The 24,078-nt window shown below is 43.1% G+C and overlaps 2 protein-coding genes across 4 annotated transcripts in view; both read left to right on the top strand.

Annotated features, from left to right (window-relative positions):
• Positions 1–7,405, top strand: part of LOC112561460 — a 30,969-nt gene extending 23,564 nt beyond the window's left edge. For all 3 annotated transcript variants that reach the window (XM_025233975.1, XM_025233974.1, XM_025233973.1), the window contains exons 7-10: positions 3,644–3,765; positions 4,883–5,017; positions 5,229–5,438; positions 5,531–7,405. In XM_025233975.1, the coding sequence (XP_025089760.1) occupies positions 3,644–3,765; positions 4,883–5,017; positions 5,229–5,438; positions 5,531–6,228 (1,165 nt within the window). In that variant the 3' untranslated portion in view covers positions 6,229–7,405. The remainder of the gene's footprint in view (positions 1–3,643; positions 3,766–4,882; positions 5,018–5,228; positions 5,439–5,530) is intronic.
• A 9,158-nt stretch (positions 7,406–16,563) lies between these two features.
• Positions 16,564–24,078, top strand: part of LOC112561869 — a 32,733-nt gene continuing 25,218 nt past the window's right edge. The window contains exon 1 of the mRNA XM_025234688.1: positions 16,564–16,624. The gene's annotated coding sequence lies outside the window, so the exon portion shown is untranslated. The remainder of the gene's footprint in view (positions 16,625–24,078) is intronic.

Below are 24,078 nucleotides of genomic sequence, written 5' to 3'. Positions count from 1 at the left end.
TTTACGCGTATACCTACACCAGCTGTTACATAAGAGGACGGGAGAGAACATATTTCTGCTATTCAGTCTGGTCTGGCCATAGTGGTTAAAGGACAACACGAGCGCTCAGCGAAAATAGTTGGAAATAGAGTATTGTGTATCACAAAAACATTTGCACTGGCATTTTATGACGAAGAGGCACAAGAAATAATATATATTAATTTTTGTCACACCTGGATTTGTCGACAAAACAGTGACGAAAGGGAAGCATTTCTAAAAATAGCGCTGTCTACATCAGCTGAATTCGAAGAGGAAAGATGCAATCCTCGGTAAAAGAAAACAAACCATGACACAATGCCTTATTCAAACATTAGCAGCAAATCTTGGACTTTCAGTCTTAAACACGACAACCTGAACGATGTTTTTCCTGTTGACTCGAAGATGTGCATAGATTTGCTGAACTGAGCCACACTAACCGTTACAAATAATACTTGAGCGCAATACTACTTACAACTCTCCAGTATAGGAAAGTAATTTTCTCCTGCTTTCCTAGCGGTAGGTTCAGAATGCCGATGGTCGAAAACTTATATCTTGAAAAGCATGCATAAATATATACATAGTTTGGAAAATATTATTTTAAAATGAACTTAACCCTATCATAAAGATAAAATATTGCACTCGTGTGGCCCTTTAATGAGTGGATGAGTTGTCTGCCCTTGTGAAGTAATAGTCGTATGTGCGCAGGTTGATATAGATACAAATTAATAAGTAAAATGTGTTAATGTATCATTTTAAATGCTGCATCCACCATTGTATTCGTTGGATTTATCTCTCTCACCAATCGGAGTATCTCCATCACACGTTGATAGCTCGTGTTGAGTAACGGGGAAGATGAAAAATTGCGGTTGTGTCCTCCACCATACAACCTTCTAGCTTACTCTCATTTTCCCGTCACTCTGTATGTCCGCGCATACTTTTCTAATGTCGCAATTTCTTCTGTATAAGATTATTTCCTGTGAAAATTCATGAAACATCTTAGAACAGAAAAATCAACCTAAAAAATAAGCATGCTCTGGAACAATCTACACCAATCGAATATAGCTTCCAATCAAGTTATAATCGAAACGAACATTGACGAATATTCACATGTGCTTTAGGAGATCGGAAAACCGCTGAGGACTTTTTTTTAAAATGAAATTCTTAGCCGACTCTGCTTTACGTATAAGATTATTTTATTCTGCGTATCTATCCTTCTACGAAAGGTTGGCTTCTGAGATAACCCGTCTTTCCAGTGAACTGAGATGAGTTGACAACGATCGGGATGTCCGTCCTTGACCCTGTGCCCCAGGCAAGAGCAGTCATCTGTTTTCCGATAGGTTGCCAGCGTGTTGAGAAATTCTCTTTTGCACTAGCAGGTGACTGGATACTTCGGCCAAGGATTGCACAAGCCCGAGCTGAATTCGTTTTGAGAAGCTCACATTTGTACCTCATTGCAAAAACACATCCGGTTGTGTGGCAGTGGTTTTGCACTCTTACAACATAGAATAATTACAGGTCATGAAGTGTTACAGTTCCTTTCAAGGAAAATCGTGTGGTTTGGGTTACACGCCAAGGGCAGGCTGTGAAGCATGTGCCGGGTAGAAGTCTTAGCAGTGTACAGAATGAAAGGTTTAAAGATCACCCTGAATGGTTTGGGGTTTGTTTTTTGTTTTTTGTTTGTTTGTGTTTTGTTTTTGTTTTTTAGTTTTTTGTTTGTTTGTTTTTTGTGGGTTTTTTTTTTTTTGCAGATATGGGTAGATATAGGCGATATAAATCTAACCTGTAAATTTCAGCTTCCAAAACCCATCCGTTAATTAATTACCCACTAGCAAAGTGCGCGATTCGAACCTGCGATCAACGAGCGCCGCTAACAGTGTACTGCGTCACGTTGGTGCACCATTCAACACCAATCAGATAGAGAAAGACAATGAGCGACATTGGACTATTCGAACGTTGAAAATCTGCATTTCTCATGCTAAAGTAGCAGTTTTTCAGAACCAGGAGAAATGCAGACTGTCAGCGTCCGAATACATGTAATCCGAACTATCACTCCTTCTCTCTCTCTCTGATTGGTGTTGACAGCTGGCAATGTTGTGAATGCTGCACTAGCGTGACGTAATACGAATCGTAGTGAATAAATTAATTAATGGATGGATTTGAAGGCTGAAATTTACCGGTTAATTTTATATCGCTTATATCTAGTGGTATCTGGGGGAAAAACCGCAACCCAATCAGGTTGGTCTTTAAGTAGAAAGGAGCAATGCTTAAAGCACGGAGGATTATCTATAAAGAAATAAATTAATGCAAACGCTTCATGCACACCAACATGATCAACTACGTTAAACAATAAGAAAATAATAAATAAAATTGACAGACGGGGGATGAGTGGTAGTCACACTGAGATTGAAACAGTAGCCAAGAGGTAAAACTGTTAGCGCTAAAATACTAATTTTAAACCAAAGGTGATTGCACAAGTCACCAAGATGGCGTAGCTGAGGGGGCAAGTGACGAACAGATAGGCACACGGACAAAGTGAGAGTAACAAAGAAGAAATAATTTTCACGAAAATATTAATTTTAACCCACTGGTGGCTTTTAAACACCGGAGGCTGCCTGAGACCGACTCTGGCATTTCCAGAAGGACGCACAGCATCGTTGTGACATCACAGTGCTTTGCACAATGCCAGTCTGCTGCTGTTATTTATCTCGTGCGGTGACGCAGTCCTCCCTGGAACCAAATTAGGCGCTGGCGAAACTCTTGCGACACCTCGTCACGAATCGCGCATGCTTGAGAGCCCTTCACCCCGCCTCCTGCTCGTGCCTGCAACATGAAGCTGCACAAGATTGACGTAGTCCTCTCTCACCATACCTCCCAACTCTCACCTCCCTTTCACACACGCACGCACACACATGCACGCACAATGCACGCGAAGTGCACGATACCCTGGGACAGTTGCGTGTCAGCTTGAGCGTCTTGCAGGCCATTGCGAAACGCTGACCCTTGAGCGGTTATCGACTATCCGAAGTTCATGCCGTAGCTAAATCTTAAAAATGGTATTGACGTAAGCAGGCGTACGTCATTTGCACTCCTGTACAGTGACGTAATAGTGCTTTTGACGTAAGCAGGCGTACGTCATTGGCACCTCCTGTACAGTGACGTAATCGTGCTTTTGATTACATTAAAAAAAACAGTGGTCAGATTTTAAAAAATTATTTGGGGGCTAGTACCAAACATTAAGATAAGTTTAACAATCATTAATCAAAGTGAGTATTCTGCCATCATGCTACACTTGTAGCATTAGCTATAAAGACAGTTGTGTGATGGCAGTAGTAGCTATTATCATTATTAACCTTATTATTATTAAGTTAAAAGGGAGAAATGCGTTTTGAAGTAGGGAGTTGGCTCACTAACCTGTAAGTCCCTCACTGGTTTAAAGGATCTCAAGCGGAAATAATTCTGGTTTCAACGATAAACACAGTACAAGGTAGGTCTTAGGCTACCCTTTAAGTACCTACCGAGTGAGCTGGGGTAGGTAGTTCAAAAAGGGGTTGGTTGGTTGGTTTTATTTTTTTTAACGGCGTCCTCTTTGCGAACTCCTAGAAACCTGACTTTCCCATTTCACCAGATTAGCCATTGTCAAGTCCACAACACTGAGAGGTCGCCTTCACGAAGTCCCCAGGCCACGCCCGTTACAGACAGTGCACGTGCAGCAAGTCCTGAGAGACATGGACTTTCTTCGAGAAACAGGTGCGAATAATTTCTCCCAAATCCACCCCCAACCCACTCACACACTTACTCACCCACCTTCTAAAGGGACAATGACCCTTGAATAAACGATTCAATTCAGTTCACTCACTCACCCACCCTGTGTACGAAGATCCCTCGACTGTTGCAGTTTGCAGGAGATGTTCGTTCTTCGTACCCTGCAGTCAACTTTCAGAAACAGGATATTAGTTTTGTGATGACTTCCAATCTTAGCAAAGCCAAAGTCATTGGTTTTAAGAAAGGGTTTGTTTTGGCGGCAAAGAAATAATAACACTATGTACAAGAAAAGATTAAAGTGTATATATATATTTTGGTCTCTGGTACGCAATTATGTTCATATCTCGTCTCGGGCACGCTGTTTTCTCTCTTAGTGTGGCATTTGTTTACAGGACTGGCTGCTTTGACGAGATATAGCTCGGAGTAAAACATCAATCACCCACCTCTGATGCGCAATTAAGCTTTTTCTTTCACCTCCTGCCGAGGTTTTGCAGCCAAATTAAAAGTAAAATGCGCCGATGAAAAAAGAGTACTAAAAGAGGTTTCTTCTCCTTTTTTTCGAGATGGGGGAGTCTCTCGGATTCTCGCTAATTAGCTGGGGGATAGGGATATTTTAGCTTTTTTTATTGGTTAGGACTGGGCTGGGGACTGGTATTGTAGATTCATGTGACTAACTCTGAAGCTGCACACAATGTTGGAGTGGCACTTATCTACATAAGTATAAAGGTATTAAGATTTTTTAAACTAGTGAAGCATCTATACAGACCAACTGCCTCTGACAGTGTAGACCTTGAAGGGTGCATCTCATCACACTCACACACAATTTCTCTCACAGTCCTGATGATTCTTTGTCTTTTCCACTTTTCTGTGTTGATTTAAATAAGCAATTAAATCGTTGACAATAATATTTTGCTGATTAGGGTCCAGATGAAAAAATTTGCAGAAGTGCTGATGCGAAACAACCAGAGAACTTCCTCTTTATTTTTCTTAGACAGAATGATAATTGTAAAATTCTTTCTTGTTTTGGGGAAACTTAATTTTGCCTTTGTTATTTCTAAAGTTTTAGCTGTGTGAAAACTTTCGTGTACGCTTTGTCTAACAGAAATTCCAGTGCCAGTGATCACAGACATTTTGCCACGCCCTGTTTCTAAGGGACCAGCAGTTATTGAAGTCAAGTGGGCGGGGCCTGTAGCCGGCACGTGCTACAGATTGACAGCATGGCGTAAGACACAGAAGGGTAAGTCACGTTTAGCTTTCGAAAATAGGCTGAGAAGTCACGTGAGGTCATACTGTCAGACACGCACAGTGTTTAACTTGAAGTTTAAGTAATTAATATTGCTTTGCTCACATTTAGCAATGTAAAGCAGCGGTCCTGTGAAAGGCTTAATTAGGTCGCACGCGAGAGTTTGCTTAATTCATCTGATAACTCATCTTTGTATCGATCTCAGGCAGAACGGAACGCCTTGTCGTTGATGACGTCACAGGTGCATGTCACGTGCTGCTCCTTCCAGGAGTGGACGTGCAGTACCACCTGCTGGCAGCCGCCATCGGGAAGAAAGGAGAGGGGGATAAGCCAGGCGTAGCTGAGGAAGTAACCACGTATAGAGGGGAGGCAATCAGCGAGGAGAAGGTGTTTCGTACCCTTCCCTACGTAAACTGTGAGTTTCAAACTGTTTGGTACATAAACACAAACTTTCCACTAAAAAATATATTGTCATCTATTTTATTGAAAATGCTTTTCTTCTGCCAGGTCTCTCCCTTCGTTTCGATACCACGTATTGTCACAAGCTCATCGCCGTGTCGTCCACCCGGGAGGAAGTAATGCACCGGAAGTGCAAGTTGGCCAACTTAAGCGATGCCTACCCTGCCTCCACCTGTCGCCGCCTGGACACGCTAGAGGGCGCCATGGCCGACACGCCGTTTCCGCCCTTGCCGCACATGTACTGGGAGGTGGTGGTGCACTTCCACGTCATCGGTCGCCTAGACGACACCAAGCTCATCTGCGACTTCGGGGTGTGCAAGTCCGGCATGGAAGACTCCTGCGGCCTGGTGTGCGACAACCACAAGTCGTACTGCTGCTACCTGGTGCGGCGCCAGCGCTACATCAACCTGGAGTTCTGGAACGGCCCCAACCAGGAGATCCTGGCCCGAGCGCTGACCGTTGCTGACCTGCAGCGTGACAACGAGAAGACGTTGAAGCTGGGTTTCTACCTGGACACGCCCCGTCGCCTTTTCGCCGTCGTCAACCCCGCAGTCGCCGCCGGCAGCGGCTCCGTGCTGGCACAGTTCCACGTCAAGTTCGCCAACCTCGTCTTCCTGTGCGGTCTGTACTGCCCGGACCAGGTGCTGGCCACCATCAAGCACGTCCCTGTCGTCAACATTCCCACCATCGTCGCCAAGCTGATGCGCGCGCATTCCGCAGCGGCAGAGGGCGCTGCACCACGCTAACCATGACGGAGCGGTCCTGTGTTTGTACTGTCACTTGTCATCTCCGTTGTCATCTCCTTTGTCATAGTCTTTGTCGTGGCTTATTTGTATCTTCTTTACCTTGTTTTCTATGTTCTGTTTGTCGTTTGTCTTCCTCATCGTCGTCTTCGTGTTATTTTCTCTGTCGCCGTCTTTGTCAACTATCAGTTATCATGACTTTCGTCATCCAATGTGCTTTTCTAGACGACAGTAGAGGAAGGGACGTGTACATAAATGAAGACTGGAAATTCAGCTCAGTCTCGTATAGACTGCAAGGAATGTTTTCGAGACGTGGAGCGTGTTTCCCACTTGTCCCTAAATAACAAGAACCCAGCGGAGATACATCCTCTGACTGTTAATGTAACTGCAAAAGGCTAGCGCTGAAGGGGAAAAGCAAGTGAGCGATCCGTTAAATAAGCTGGCGTGCCATGTTTCCGCCAGGAAAGCTCTGATTTCACTCGCATCGATGTCGCCATAGACATGCCAGCTGCATCCTAGACAACTCGCGTGGGATGAAATATAAGACCATTCACTGAACGCTGTGGTCGCACATCGACAACATAAGACTGCTGTACAACTCATGATAATTCGTACCACCACTACCACCACCAGCAGCACCAGCGCCAGCCACCGCCATTACCTGTCCTTCACACTTTCATGACTAGTTTTTCCGTCCTATTAAAATTTTTCTCTCTCTTTCATCTCTTAACATCATTAATAACTATATTATCATTTCCTCTGTCTTCTCCTCTTATTGAGTTGACACAAGCATACAAGTTTGCTAATAACACTATCTCATTTTCTTATTTATAGGAAGCGGCTTAAAAAGTCTTAAGAGATTAGTTTAATTGCAATCAACATTTAAGTGCAATGGAGAGCACAGGAAAGATTATCAAAGGTGGGAACAATAGACAAATACTTGTGGATCTTCTCAATTTTGTATATATATATATACTGAATATATTTAAGCTTAAGTTTAAATAGTTTTAAAAAATATATATATATATTTTAATGTCTCGATTTCTGAGTGCTGAATATATTTACAGTGGAACCTCGGTTAACGAACTTAATCCGTTCTCGAAAGCTGTTCGTTATCCGAAATGTTCGTTATCCGAAACAATGTTTTCCATAAGAAATAAAGGAAATAGATTTAATTGGTTCCCAGCCCTTGTTGCCTCGCTAATATTTGAAAGTTACAGGCTATATAGGTATTTGTTTTAATGAGAACAGTTATAATGCAATATAAATGGAGTTAAATAAACATAAAAACATTAACGAAAGCATTCAAACATCAGAAAACTTGCCGTTTTGACGGCGTGGGTGGAAGCAGGTGTGGGAAGGAAGGGGTGGAATTACTGCTTTGATTCCCCCTCCATGAGCACGTGACATTATAAAATCGGGGGTGACTTCCCTTTTCTGTAGCTTTGAGGTTAAAGGAAAAAACTTGTCCAGTGTCTGTTCCTTCTGACTTTTTGTAAAACTTTTCGGTAATACGACATCACACATCCGACAGACGCGGGCCACCTTCATACTTTGAAATCATTTCTTTTTTCATTTGTTGGCCGCTTCCTTGTCATTACCTCACTACTATTAATTGCTCTTAATCTTCTTTGGAGCCATGATTGAGGATTATCTTATTAAAATAAAGCACAAAAATCAGTAAATAAGAAGGATGCGCATAGATAAGGAACGACTGATCGTAACTGTCTCGAGCGCGAATGGTGACATGCTGGTCGGTCACGTGTGGTTCACGTGGCTGTTCGTTATCCGAAATTTTGTTCGCTATCCGAGACAAACTTTTAACGAAATTTTTGTTCGTTAACCGAAATATTCGCTATCCGAGGCGTTCGCTAACCGAGGTTGCACTGTATATATTCTGTGAAAGAGATTTTGATTAGTATGTGTGTTTGGAATATCGTTGTTGCTCTTTTCTTCCTTCCCGCTCTAATTCATTCCATGGATTTTAGTTTGTACCAATTGATTTCTTCTCTATTTCTAAATCCCTCTATCAATTTTTTCATGTAACTTCTTTTGGTTTGTAGAGTTAACAAGATTAATTGATAAAATTGCTCACAGACCAAGTGCTTGGAAATTTTAAAGTAAAAGCAAGGACAAGAACTCTGCATGTCAGACACTAACCCCCCCCCCCACACCCAACCAACGCTCTCTAGTCTATGTTCTGTCACGTGACAATAAAGTTTCCAATGGCTATTATTGTTTATGTTAATATGATTTGTGAACCAGTAGCGGAGTTACACCTGAATGTATGTGTTTGTGTGTGGAAACAAGAACAAGTGTTTCACTAATTAAAGTACTACTCTTCACATTAACAGACATTTACTATTCTTGTCTACACTGTGAATTATCAATCAGACAAGAAGGACATGGAAGAGACAAAGAATTTGCTTGACAGAGCCAGAAAGACAAGCCTACCTGAGAGAAAACTTACAAGACATAGAGTGACAATAAAGAAGTTCACAAGAGCGCAGTAACACCACATGAACACCTACCTGGGCAGAGCGCTGCGGATTATTTTTAGACCTTGCTCGTGTACTTTTACACCCGACTGGCAGCCCACCTCTCACGTCATTGTTTTTCTAGATGGGGGTGGATATAATAAATCTTGTCTACAGCAAAGTAAAAAGGCAAACAGTCCTAAAATAACTCTTCTCCGTTCCCACGCCAGCTGCCCACCCGCCAGACTGTCTTTAAATTCCGTTTGTTTCGTTACATCGTTTCCTAATTTAGACATGCGCCAGTTCACCTGCATGATCATCTTCGTCTTGATGAAATCTCCATCTCTTTCTCTCTTGTTCTCTATTGTATATCTATCTCGCTAATTAGTCATGTGATCAATATGTGTCTTGAGTTCTCCATAAGCATACAATAGCAAATAAAGAGCACAGCATAATGTTGGTTAGAACACTGATGACTTGCTCACAACATCAACGTACCTCCTACCTAAATCATAATTAGTGTATTTTAGTTTGGTGTGGGTGCATCTACATCCTGCAATGTGATTCCTGCTGGCTTGTCTCCTGGTGCACACAGTGAGATGTCGGCTACAAAATGATTGCCAGACACCGACACAACGCCTACTGTATCTTCTAACCGCTCGTTGTAGAGGTTAGCTACATAATGCTACTATATTCTCTAAACGCTCATTGTAGAGGTTAGCTATGACTACATAGCGCCTACACTTTATTCACTGTATACAAACACCTACCTGGTGACTAAGAGTACTGAGTCAAGGACGTGTCTTCATGACCTTTTCTTTCCAGGTGAGTTACTTTTTATGACTTAGAGGCTATACAGTAGCGGTGTTCGAATCCCAAGGCAAAGCACGCTAGCTAAGTCTTGATAGTGGCACGGTTCGATGTCTAAGGGATTCCGATATTGGAAAAAAAAACCCCACACAAAACAAACCCCAACAGGTCCTATTTTCTTTCTTACCAACATGCCGAAGTTGTTGTATCAGTGGGATCGAATGTAGAGGGAAATTCGGTTTGAAGTCTGCGTGTACTAACAGGCGACAGCCCAGTGTTACATGAGTGGGGTCATGACCCGAGAAACATGTTGGCCCGGACATAGTACAGGCTAGTAATACACAGATCAGTGTTAACACTTAGTCCAATCCATGCAGACCTTTGACCTCACTTGTTGCTAGAAATGGGAGGATATAACGGCTCACAAATGTTCTCTACACCGGATTTTTGCTGAAAGGCAGGGAGGCGGTCTGTCCACTCTGTAACTAGAAAGGTCTTCCTCTGTCGATCTCGGCGGTTGCTGTCGGTCAAAGGTACTGTAAAGGGTTGCCCGGGTCACAAGGGCAAACCAGACAAACCGCAGGCCTCTATGATCTTAGACCGAGCATTCGGTGCAAACGCCTGTATCCGCCAGCAAATCGCTGCTAACTTCCGGTACAGGAAGCCTTATGGTGTCTTCGTCACGTACTGGGGTCACGATCGAGATTTCTGTACTCCTAAGTACCATATTAATCTCAAAATTGAATATTCTGATAATATCGAAGAGTTCTGATACGTAGAATTGTGTTTGTATGTTGAAATGAAGGTTTCCGCCAGACCAACGAAGAGACTGGTTGAGAAATATCTCTCTTTTGATGAATAATATGCTTTTAATCCTGTGTATCGATACTCTATTCTTGTGATTGCTCTTACGAACGTGTCACAAAGCGACAGAAGTTTGCCAAGGCACGTTTCATGACCTCATGTCGTGTTCCTTGCAGCTCACACCCAGCCAGCCGTCTCCACAACTCGTCCTTTGACCTGCGAGGTGTGATTTAACACATCCTTCTCTTTGCCACAGATGTTTACAGACATGGCTTTCCGCGTCGATATGTGTTGTACACACGTGACTGTGTGATTTAACAATTCTGTGTCAGTCAGTCGTCCCCTGACCGGCACCTGTCGTTGGGGGAGGACATCGACAGAAGCGGCAGCTGACAGGGCCCCCACTTGCCTATTGTGGGAGAGTCAGTAGGTCCCGGACAGGTCGACCAGTCCAGTCTGCGACATTCATAAGCCAGTTCAGTCTCCCAACTGTGAGCAGATATATAAAATAAATGGGGTTAGAATGCAAAGTCGCTTTATTGCCATCATTATCATCATCATCATCATCGTCGTCATCATCATCATCAGAACCTTCCCTGGCAAGAGGGTAAATACAAAAGATCCTGCACACATAGACACAAGTGTACACAAATCACGTATACTCAATGGCAGGCAGACGTGTCAAATCCTTAGCATGCTCAGCCAAGCGTGTCATTGCCCCACTTTGCATGCTGTCAGCCGTGTCCTTCCAGCTTTTCATCACTGCAAGCGAGGCAAGCCGCCGGCACGTGCACCAGCTTCTGTCACATGATCCTTGTGTCACCTCGTCACGCGCTGCGCAGCACGAGTGGGGAAACCTTCCCAGCGTTCACCGCTTCAGTGGTGAAATAGGTCTTGCTCAGTAACCCTCTCAGAGATAGTCATCAAAGGCATATCTTGAGTATATTCTGTCTATATATACATATACAATGCAGTCTATTCACGTGTAGACATGCGTGGCACAGCAGGTTACGTGCGAGTTAAGGAGAGACCTCCAGCCATCTTCTTGCTGCCTCCCCATCCCCATTCTCCACTTTCCACAGCAGATGATGACGACGATTAAAATTTGCACAGTGCTACAGGTGTTTTAAACTTTACCGAAAGACTTTGCGTGATTCTAAGGATAATGATCAATATTTCGAAGGACTATATGTGATTAATATCAGCATCTGCTACTCTCAACAGGCCATGGTTATGGACCTGGATTTCGTATTCATGAAGCACATTTACCCAGCCTGTTATCCTACCCGGGCTAAGTAAATCTTTACCCACAGATAGTGTCTTAAAACAACAAAAGCCTGCATTCCTGTCCTTACAGTAGGCCTACCTAAATAGTCTTACCAGACGGTAATTTACAGCAGGGCCCGTTCAAATAAAGAATTCACCCCATGCAGATCATCGTGACTTATTTGGTTTAGAAAAAACGAACACATAAGTTTTCGAGACTGTTATCTAGACACTGGACTGTAGCTAGTATAGACTGTAGTTAGGGACTGTGGCTAAGGATTGTAGCTAAGGACTAGAGTAAGGAAAAACAAGCATGGTGAAGGATCACAACAAGGAAGCCTATCAGACTGCTTTTTCCTGATTGTGTTTGTCATGTCATCATTGTATGTGAATATTTTATAAAATATCTGTCGTATGATGAAAAGAGATCGCAGACAAGAAGAGATTTAGAATAAAGGAAACACAAGGAAAGACAAGAAAAATTCAACGGATGATCAAGATGAGTAAGTACCATGGTGCATTTATATCTCCTTCATTAAGCAGTCCAATGACCCTCAATTCACATTTCTTTCAGTACACAGTGCAATTACTCTACATTAAACTAAAATATCCTGCAGACACTTATAAAGACACAAATAAATCTACAGTTGACGCAAGAGCATCATCTTGGGTGGACAAACAGGCAAGTGTCATCTACCATGAAACTTCTCACAACCATGTGACTTTGTCTCTACTGAGATCAAAGGAGAGTTTGCCTTGTCCCGCGACATGTAGCACCATCCTCACCCTCCCTTTGTTTTGTCTTCTCCCACCACCACCACCCAAAGAAAAAAAACCAAAAAAAACAAAAACCTCTCACTTCCGCGGATACAGCAGAGACACGAAAAACAAAAAAAATGTAGCAGTCGTCTACTATCTTGTTTTTATTCATCCGTTCCAGAAATGTTTCCAAGCCAGAGCGTGTCCTGGGTTGCTATCTTTAGAAGACCCGTTATCTTCCTGATAATTTCCTCTCACAAAGCCCTTGAGTGTGGGTGCAGCAAGACTTAATGGGTGCAGCGAGAACTGAACTATGAGTACTCCTTGATTGAAAAGATTGGACCTGAGCTTTTAGCAGAAGTGCAAATGGTCGAAGCATGCCTGGAGTTACGCCATCACGAGAAATGATCACGTGGCCTTGCTTGTTCTCTGCTGCGTGTGTGAGAGAGACTTACAGAAAGCTTCAAGGTAGGTATCTATGATCAGTGTCATGAAAAAACTGGACTAAAGAAATAAGTAAATATTATTCAAACTTGTTTTGATGGAGTTGACACCCTCAACTGATCAAAAGCATTGCTTTGTTCACTTAGGTATAGGCATAGTCAGTGTGCCCACCCTATTTATGTTTTTATTTCAAAGAAAGTCGTGGAAGCTTAAACGAACTCTCCTACCTGAGATCACTGCAAAAGATGTGGGAGAAATAAAGAATTAGGCAAAGAAGATGATTTTAAGAATTCAAAGAAAATGACCATCAGTAATTATATTTATCAGTATATACATTAATTCCATCGTTAACAGCGGATACATTTATATGCATAGAGCAAATAGCTTCAACCGTGTACCCAAGCAAGCTTCAACTGCAGCTGTCACAGGTGTGGGCTAATTGGACTGCAATAATAATAATAGTGTCTAAAAGCAACAAAAGCCTGCATTCCCGTCCTTACAGTAGGCCTACCTAAATAGTCTTACTAGACGGTAATTTATAGGAGAGGCCCTTCAAATAAAGTATTGCCCCCCATGCAGATCATCGTGACTCATTTAATTTAGCAAAAACGAACACATAAGTTTTCGAGACTGTTATTCTAGATACTGGACTGTAGCTAGTATAGACTGTAGTTAGGGACTGTGGCTAAGGATTGTAGCTAAGGACTAGAATAAGGAAAAAAAACAAATAAAGTGAAGAAATATTCAGCAGAGGATCACAACAAGGAAGCCTACTAGGCTGCCTTTTCCTAATTGTGTTTGTCTCCATAGATCTTCACATGCAGGTACAGATATTCAGGTGCCACTATTCATCCTTTAAAACTGAAAAGACCTCAAATTACTGTTTGTGTGTGTATATATATATAACTAGCCATCAATTGATTCTTTTATCTTTATATGAGACTGAAAAGGTACTTTGTGGGTTGCAGTCTAAACGAACACGAATACCCAGAGTATACCAAAGTCGTGAAATTCCTTTTTTTCGGAAAGTATGGAATTTGTTTGGTGGCCATAGAAGAAAAACACATAGTCAAAGTACACAGTCGACGTAAAGGCCTTCCTAACAAGACACATTAAGTGACTTTGTTTGGCAAAGTTGTAAGCGACAGTCATACGAGGCATCTGGGCAGTAAACAAACCCGATAATTAAGTCGTTTATCACCAACGAGCAGTTCAAGTGCAGACCGCATTTTTCAACTATCCTACATTTCTTAAAAAAAAAAAAAAATACAATAAGTTTCATATTATTATGACTGTGTGCCCCGTACTTTAAATCGGTGTTTTGTTCCAAGTGCCCGGGCATGAGTGTGCATTATGTCACGAATGTTCCAATGACCTGACTGGTTTCCCCCCAACACTACTGTTCTCCTGGAACCTTCCCCTTCACACACAATTTCACCAAACTTGGTCAAGCACATGTCATATTTGCCTTTTAGAAGCAAAAGAAGAAAAAAACGACGACGACGACGACGATGATGATCGTATATACCATAAGTGCGGTACACAAAAAGCTTCTCAGATGCGTAGTAACCGACAAACTGACGTCGATATAAAAAAAAAAACCGAGGCTAACAGTGCACCTGCCACTGTAGTCTAGTTGTTGAGATAAAAGTGTCTTTCTTTTCAGACATTGTGTGGAGGGCTGACTCACCACCGGAATTCGATTTGTGCTTCGCTAACAGAGATGAGATAAATCTCTCTCTAGTTCTCTCTTTTCCACACTAACATACGCAAACAATTGCAAGCACAATGCTGGCGGGCATCACAAAGAACTAATTACATGCTCTGATATGTCGCCAGCAAAACCGATCGTTGTTCTCCACGTCTGCATAGTAGTACCAAAACGGTCACATTACTACAAGAAAAGCAGGAACTGTCACATGAGAGAAAAAAGAAGGGGAAAAAGGTAGACAATTATACACCTCGTCAGGGTCAAGTCGTGCTTTAAAGGTCAACAGATGCATTTTTCTTTCTAACGACTAGGTAGTTCAGTGAAAGATATTATTAACCCAAGTGAATAACCCTTTCCTTTTTCTAGATGCACGCCTGCACTCTACACAAAAGTCAACAGATGTCAGGATTAATGGTCAAGACGGTTATACTCTCCAACTGGGTAACTGGGACAATATGCTAATTAAGCTTATGTGTACAAAATTGACTTCACAATTTTAATTTCTTGGTGCATTATTTGTAAGCATGTAACTCAGAAACGAAACAGGTGTATTCACTTATAATTGATGGAAAAGTATATTTTCTATCGGCTTTATCCGGCAGTCATCAACTTAAAAGAAAAAATAATTTTCAGCCCAGTAGACCTTTAACTCTACGTAGGCTATCAGCTCACTACCTAGCTTTCACCCAGGAACAATTAGCATAAATAGCACGTGCTATGAATTCTCCAGGAGTTAAATCCTGCAGTTATATATAATGATATAAGCTTTTTTTCCCACTTCGGCAAATGCAGTATCCGCTTGATCCATTCCACGGAAAATTCCATTATTCCATAGAAGCCTTAGAACATAAACACATTATTGACTTCCTGAGATTTCTGTTTTCCGTGACTGGAAAGTTCCTCATTTGTCTCGCGCAGTTTCTGCCCCTGAAGCCTGCGTCATTTTCTATTTTTAAGTTTTTTTTGTACTTACGGGCGATAACATGTGTGGGTGTGAGCAGTAGCTGCCATAAAGGGGGCAGCAGCAAAATATCTAGCTCTGACCGGACGTGACGTAGTAAGTTGCAAGACAGGTTGTAGGGGAGAGCAAAATAATTTTCATTATGATGGTGTTTGCGACAGACGGGAAATCGATTAACGTGAAGAGGAAATCATCAACAGATAATGGGTATGTGGAGGGGAGCACTGATGATGCAGGCTTACAGATTTCTTCTGTTTTCTGATGACGATAACATTAAAAGGTTTTTTGCCCGAAGTTTGGTAAACACATTTGTTTTTCTCTCCTGTCCGAAAAACCGAGCAGATGTTTTTTTTTTCCTGCACTCTGCGCGCCCTTTTATTCGTGTCTGCATTTAGACTAAACACAAATTGTCAGTTAAACCGTTTAAACTCCAGAACCATGCGGGGTTCACTAGATGACGTCACGTTGTCACGTGACAGGAAAGGCAGCTGAGCATGATCACTGGTTATTGTGGCAGCTCTGTTCTGTCTGTGAGTGAATTACAACTCCTCCTGCCTTTCTACCAAAGCTCTGGAAATGGTGAGGGAATTATCAGGATAGGGTTGTATCGATTCCACAGTAACGCATTCCTCCGCACACGTTTCAGAGATTTCCGTGAAGCCCAAATGAAACCCTGAGGGATACTCAACGGGAAGGCAGTAGAGCCACATCATAAATCGAATTGGGAACAGTAGAAAGAGAGGCAAAGGACATCGGGACCACATGGGCCCAACTGAAGGGGGCTGCCCCAAACCGGGTCCGCTGGCGAGGTGTTCTTTCTGCCCTATGCTCCTCAAGGAAGCAACAAGGAATAAACTAAAACTAAAACTAAATCCAATTGACACATACACACAAAAGGAATTTTTGACAGACATTTAAGCTGAAAACCTGTCTATTAAAGCCTCCCACGCAGTGTCTAGAGATTATAAATGTCACAAGAATAGTTGTAACAACCAAGCCCATTGGTGCACGCCTAACGTAAATTAGACTAATTAAGCCAATTAGTCGCACTTTGATTTCTTTGACGAGTGTCATTATGAGCGACCATAGCTTAGGTTCCTGTCTAAGGCGCTCAGACGTCTGATGGGAGTGCACCTGTCACGAACTGTGCATCGCTTTACATAAGACGTAAGTAACTACGTCAGTTACCACTCTTACTCATGCACGCGCGCGCGCACACACACACACACAGGCACACGTGTTAATGGTTTAAACAGCTTACTCCTCGTGCAGCTGAACGCAGCCCAGTTTGACGTCATCGTTAGATTCCGGTCGCCTTAATGGGAGGTGAGGTCACCAAGCGACAGCCGCCAAGACGATCACGTCATCGTCACGTGACAACAATGCGGCCCGCAAGCGGTAGACCCCCGCAAGGCGCACAACCCCACAGTACGTTCCTTCTAATCAGGCCGTTAGATAATAAACTGTTTGTTCAAGTTATAATCATTCGCTGTCGTCATGCTGCAGTCCGAGTAGTGCTGGAACTTCATTCTGCGTGTAAGACTATTAATAGCTCTTCAGAGAAGGAAAAGTAGTGCCTGTAAACTGCGTAGTACCTGCACCGCCGTCAACTTTTGATCTCAAGTTCGTGTAAAGTAAGCGTATTGATGTGCGGGGTCAGTGTATTGATGTGCGGGGTCAGTGCAGTAAAATAATAAAACACATGTACTCTCGACGTCCCCTCCATCCTAAGCTTGAGACCGCATGGATGTCGATCAGCAGGTACCCGACGGTTTGAGGGAGTCACCATGCAATTTTTTTCTCTCTCTCTCTCTCACCCGTCTGTGTTATCGGTACCAACTCAACAAATCACGATAGTAGCCGCGTCTGGTTTGTGTGATTTAGATGCGTAGTTCATTTCTTCTGCGCATGTATTTTTCCAAGCGCCACCTGTAACATCTTAAAATCGAAGAATATAATCATAAAAAATTAACGAGTTCGCGGCATGTGTATACTACAAAACATAATCCGATCTATAACTATAAAAGAAATGTAGTGGCGATATAAAACACACATAACACTACTCAGTTATGACTAACACGTAGACAGATACACCTTGTCCGCAACGGAAGAAACTGACCTTCCTTGTCGGAAATCTACGTCATCGGTGTCAATTGCAGCCATGATGTCAGTTTCACGGCCATGCGCTCTAAGGATTTTCTTGCGACCGACGCACTACTCGAGAACTACTTCATGCGTCAGGAGCTACAGTGATGATGTCACGGGTGTCTCGCAATGGTGTCAAAGGGCACAAAAAAGCTAAATAAGTTATTTTTGTAAGGATGCCGGCCTGGGTCAGGGACGATTATGACAGCCTCGTGAGTGGAAAGAATTATCTCCCAGCATGCCCTACATCAACAGGGGTCAGTGTCCTCGTGACAATTTTTTTCTTTTCTGCGCTTGCACAAGCGTGAACATAAGAATAAACTCGTGAGGAAAGCGGCCTTGACACTGATGATGCAGAAAGAGAGAAGAGGGAAAAAAGAAATCAGGTCAGGTCATTTGTTAGGTTGCACAAGCGACGCGACATCATTCAGCGCGACACCCATGATGCCCAAGAAGCCGGCAGTTGAGCATGTGAGCCACTCGTTAGTTGATCTTCCGGGCAGCAGAGGCGACCGGTAATATCAGATGACATTTCAAAGAAAAACGTGTACAGATCCAGTTTCGTCTCCCCGTTTAATGAGTTTTGTTTGCACGCTGACATTCTATTTATTGCTTCGCCACAAGAAATGTTGTCCCTCCTCTTTTTTGCGCAATTTTAATCGCCGAACCACAGAACCTTTCGCGATAATGTCGAGATAATGTTCTGTTTCATGCCACTAGTATATGAGTGTACAAGTACATAGTAGCAAAAATAATCATCAGCTTATAAAGTGCGATATCCCAGCTAAAACCAGTTTCCACGCGATTTACAAAAACACTTTAAAATCATGTTTAGAAAGAGAAATCAAAATATTTGGTTAAGCAGTCAAGGAAAACCAAACAAGGCTCCTAAGTGTAATATCAACACTCACATGGGCACACAGGCACATCAACATTATAAACATAAAATACCTGCCAACGTTAGGTTGTACACATATATATTCTACTTGTTGGTCCTGTCAGTGTCATAAACTTCTCTCCCATATAGAAACACCTTTTGTCACCATCACAGTAAACTTCTGCAGAAGTATGATGACACTTAACCCTTCTGTGTGAGAATGATGACACTACTTTGACACTTTTCCCACTGCTTTAGGTTCTGGACCTATGTGAGTCTACAAGGGGGACGATCTTCTAATCTCTTATCTACAATCCTGCCTCCTGCATCTTCACTGTCATCATGTTGATGCCACCTCCATGATCGTCAAGTGTGCGCCAAAAAAGGACAATTAAATGTTGTTGCTGTTGTTTCCCGATGGCAAAATGGAAACTGCAGAATAAAAAAGACTTTTACTTCTGCAAATATGCAAATAGTTACAATGCTATGCCCAGACCCCGCGGATATTAATTTGTTTCTTTACTTCAAAGTATCTTTGTCACCTCCTTACAGGGCCGCCGAGAGCCAGCCCGGGCCCCGGGACAGACCTCTCCGGGCCCCTTCTACTTGTAATCGTAAATTATTTTCCCAATATATAATGTATGTTTATAATTCGAATCTCAATATCTACACTCAAACTCAACTTCTGCATGTGTAATGCTTGGGTGTTCTGTCCTTAGACCTTTCTTTAAAAGAAAAAGAAAAGGAGAAGAAGAAAAAAAAAAATCCACTGACCAAGGCCGGGCCCCCTTGACAGCCGCGGGCCCGGGTACACCAGACCCCCCTGTCCCCCCCTCTCGTCAGGCCTGCCTCCTTATAACTCACGGCTCCACGCGTGAAAAAACATCTTTAGGGTCTGGACATCGCTTTATACCAGCGGAAAAAAGACTATCGTTCCCCATGGCAACGCCTTACCCTCGCTTCATAACTACCACCCTCGCATACATTAAGTGTAATGCCGAATATATGGCTAGCCGCCGGAGAAAGATTAAAATTCAAAATTCGAGTGATGCCTCCTGCTTGATGGGTATTACTTTCGCAACATTGTAAAATCAAGCAATCATAAGTTGAACGATTGTTAAATCTGGGACAATATGTACGAAAGACACTTTCAAAACAAACAACAACAATAACAACAACAAAATACTTAGCAGAAGCCCTGCCCTTAGTATGAGTCATGATGTTTCGACGCTCGTTTCGTTGTTGTCGAGGCTCAAGCAGGATTTAGCCGGGGTTGGCCGCAGCTAGTCACGAAATGCGCTTTTGTCCTTAGCTTAACCCTTGACCTTTATATTTAATATACATCAATCGGAAATTTGATCAGCCGCAATCGATGAAACTGCAGTCCAAATTTCGCGATCTCATAATTTATAGTGTTTTTTATTCATATATAATCTCGGAGTTTTTCGCCTAATTATGGCTGAGGTCTAGCTTGCACGGTATTAAAAGTGAGAAGTGGAGGTCGAGGACTCTTGATAAACAAGAAAGAAATGAAAGTAACACTGATTACAAATCTTTCGCTGATTGTTATTGATATTTATTGCAGTTCCGGATATTAAACTGCTAAATGATTAACCGCGACCACACTGCCTATAAAAGCTAGAGGCTAAGAGCTGGACCACGTTATCTTTGGTGCCGACTACGTGATGTCGACGACTACGTGATGTCGACGTTGTCGGCACCACATAGCAAACGAAGTGTGAATAGCGTGCGAATGCAGTACACCAGACATAATTTACAACTTGCATGGGCAGATCTGCATTTACAAAATAATAAAACGGTTGCGGTGGTGGGCAAACAGAGAGGTAAGTTGGAGTATACTCCTCCGCATTCAGCCGCTGGAGAAACGAATCGTTTATCGTTCTACCACCTATGCAAATAGCTAAAGTTTCTTTAATACTGAAAACTACTTTCTTTCTAATTTTTTTTTCTTGTAAAATCCATTTATAGGAAATATTTCGTGAAAAGCGAAGCCACTACTCACTACTTCTACTCAAGATCTAGGGAAAAAAAAACATGTAGAAAGAAACAGCTAATGTCTTGCAGACGAGGGGGGTTAGGTATTATTATAGATCTGTAGAAAAAATATCATTTAGGAAAAAAACTCGTGTTTAAATGTCCAGGGAGAGATGGCAGTTAACCTTGTGCAGCAGATAGCACTATCGGCACTCTCACGATGTGCACCTGCCACAGCCTCAATCAATATCATCTCGATCATTTCTAACATCATCCACTCCGCCCACCCTCTGCGACGCCGATCCCTGCGGCCTGGTGGGCTGTGGTAACTGCCTCTTGTGATCGATTCCATCTTTTTGCTCCTGCGAGGTAGCGATGCAATTACGGTGGGCGGCGAATGACGTCAGCCTTCCAATGTAGGGCGCGTGTGACGTCATCGCGCGCAGATGAACCTGTGGCCGGAAACCGGGAAAGTTCACTAGGCTTTCTAGGTAGGTTTGTGACCCAAAAAACCAAAAGACGGTTGTGTAAGCATGCTGACCTAAAATATTTTCTCGTGCCTGTCACATGCTCTCAAATTGTTCCTCACACCGCGAGGTGCATCCGACCTCTTTGAGCACTGTACAGAAGTGATGTCATCTACCAGGTGTGGGGATCGTCCGAAGTAATTTTATCCCACCCGCCAAGGCAACCGCAGATTTTATCAAATCTATAAGATTGTTTTGATAACAACATAAATGTATATTAAGTGAATTATATTAATAAGTGTAAACTTTTATGGGACAAGCAAAGAACGTCTACTACGGGATAGACAGGACACACACGAATGCATGACGGGAGAGACACGTATGCTTCTAGTCGACTGCCCGCGACTTGTAGACAAAAAAGACCACGTCTGTACCCTTCTGCTATCCGATGAGGGTGTGATAAAACAGATTTGTTTTTCTGAAGAAATAAACTGAAAGCAGAAGACATTGGAGACAACGGAGTGAGATTCTGACCGCTAAGTGTCACTTACAGTCTTAAAGTACTTCGGGTAATTGCAGGCTGGCAATGTTAATTGCGATCATCGTAGTTATGGCGATGCCTGCGTTTTGCTTGGCGACTGCAACCCACTTGTCAGGCGGTGTCTTCTCATTTTTAAAAATTGCGGCTAGCGAGCTATGTAGTCTCAGGGCACGTGACAAGCCCCTTGCTCCAGACCGCCCTCATGCGCGTTTTCAGAATCCAAATTAAGTGTTACATGATTACATTAGCATCGTTACGCGCCCATACACTTAATTAAACAAACACACGCACAAAGGTTGAGGAGAAGGAGCGATAGCACAGTGTGCGACCGAGTCGTGAGTTGTTGCACTGCCTGTGGACTAGCTACGCAAAAAGGATGTTTAGCATAAGGCACAAGTCACATGACGCCTCCTTCCTTGCTTTTTGATGTTAAAAAAAAAAAATCTCACTCGCCGGGAAAAGAGGCAAACGGTCGCAACTTGCAAGATTCGTAGCGTCGCAAAAACCGACTTCGCGAACCCTTGGCGTGACGCACGCAGCAGGCAGAAGTGTGATGCACATTGTGTTTGCTCTCCTCTGTGCATCAGGCGTTATGGGAGGTTAGTTCCTTGACCATGCAGGTCGTCTGACAGATGCTTCCCACAGTGTCCTGTGACGGCATGCAGGTCCAGTTTTAGAATTTAGGTCTTCTGTCCATCAAAAAAAAAAAAAAAAAAATCCACTACACTCTTTCTTCTCTCCCACGCTAATCCACATCTGTCATATAAAAGACTGAGGCAACAATTCTTATCTCCTCTCTCTCTCATTCTTCTTCGCTCATGCATGTTGCCGAGGAGAGCTGTTTAATGGACTTTTTAAAAACCCACCCATCTCGTTTGTGTTTTCTTTACGTTGTCTTTTTCCTTGTCTTTTCGATAAGTTAGGGATGCACACACCTAGATAATTACATTTTCTTTTCTAAAGAATGACAACGTGGGTTCCACATAAAATTGATGATTCTTGTATGATCTGACGCGATCTCACGCCGTTCGTAAAATCGAAAACTTGAAGGGGGGTCGGGGGCGACAGGAAGACCGGTCTGATCTTGTTTCTGGGTCAGCGGGGACCGGTCTAATCTGGTTCCTCAGTCACGCACAGTGAAAGCCAAGCTAAGGACACTTGAAAGTAGTCAACAAGCATCACATAAAACGCACGTACAGACATGAGTTGTTCTGTCCAAACATTGAAATGAAGTATACGGATTGCTGCTAGTTGAGGTTTCTTTGGAGATAAGGTCTCATCTACATTGTTCCACAAAGCTTTCATTTCTTTTTATTCTAAAAACAATTTTTCTGATTTTGAAAATGTAAGACACGACAGAAAGCCGACATCACGTCGATGCCTGACGTCATGCGGTCTGTGTTTATTTATAGAGTACTTCTATTAATAGGTTTTTCTCTGCATCGATGAGATGTATATCTCAGATTTCTTACCTTTCCACACACGCTCACGTCGCCAATCAAATTCCCATCGATTCATACTTTACCTGTCTCACACAGCACGCAAATCCAGCGACCTCTTTTTTTCGGGTAGATGAACACTTGTCGCGTGCAGCCTTTTGCGTTGCAGGTGATAGGAGTGATGGGGTGGGGTGGGGTGGATATATAGTCCTTGAAGTTATCTATTGTCTGTACTCGCTGCATCGCCACTACAAGACGATGTCATTCATGTGTCACCATCCGGACTTATTGATCTCTCAGCCTGCCACGAACTGTTGGCATCATTCACAAAGCTGAGCCCAAGCTTCTGCGCATGCCACTATCCCGGAAAGTGGTCGACAGCCTGGTATCGGCGATGACGACAGCGTCTATGTTTGGACTACATCGCCCTTCCCGTTCCAACAGAAAAATGTACAAGAAACAAAAGAGAGAAAGAAAAAAAAAAGGGTGGGTGGGGTGGGATTAGGTACGTTTCCCCTGCAGGTGTAGCAAGTAAGCCACAGCAAATTCACTTATCCGCAGCTGACATACTTTCAGGAGAGGAGATCAACTACGCAGTTGCACCGCTGCTTCGTGCGCTCCGCCTGCCTCGCGGGCAGGTCAAAAGGTCGCGACAGTAGGGTGTCACGCGAGTGCATGTATGTCAGACAGGGTCCTGCGTGCGAAGTTGAGGCGTGGCGCAGGATTGGTCAGGATCTGTTAACCTGCCGGCTTTGCCAAGGTGCACTCGACATCTCTGACAAACGTTGGCACAGCTGTGTCAAACGTCGGTGACGTTCCATCTCTATGGTACATTCGTCCTTCGTACTAAGGAATGATAGGTAAAGGCAAAGGTCGTCCCCTAACCTTTATTCGGATTATTGGGTTGTGAGGTGTGAGAGACCTCACCTATCTCGAGACCCTGCTGCGTAGGGCTCAAACTGACTTTAGTCGGCAGTCGAATTGTAAATCCTCTTGGATTTCTGCGACTATTCGATATCGTTTCTAATGAAACGGAACAGTTGATCGGGATTCGACGACTTACGAGCGTCAAAGAGAATGTTGATGGGGAAAAAATGTCACAGTTTAAAACTGGTTGTCTGAGCTTGCTTTTCAAGATTTGATCGTATGTCTCCGCA

This window comes from Pomacea canaliculata, linkage group LG4 (genome assembly GCF_003073045.1).
Source record: "Pomacea canaliculata isolate SZHN2017 linkage group LG4, ASM307304v1, whole genome shotgun sequence".
Classification (NCBI taxonomy): domain Eukaryota; kingdom Metazoa; phylum Mollusca; class Gastropoda; order Architaenioglossa; family Ampullariidae; genus Pomacea; species Pomacea canaliculata.
This window is presented reverse-complemented; position numbering and strand designations above follow the sequence as displayed.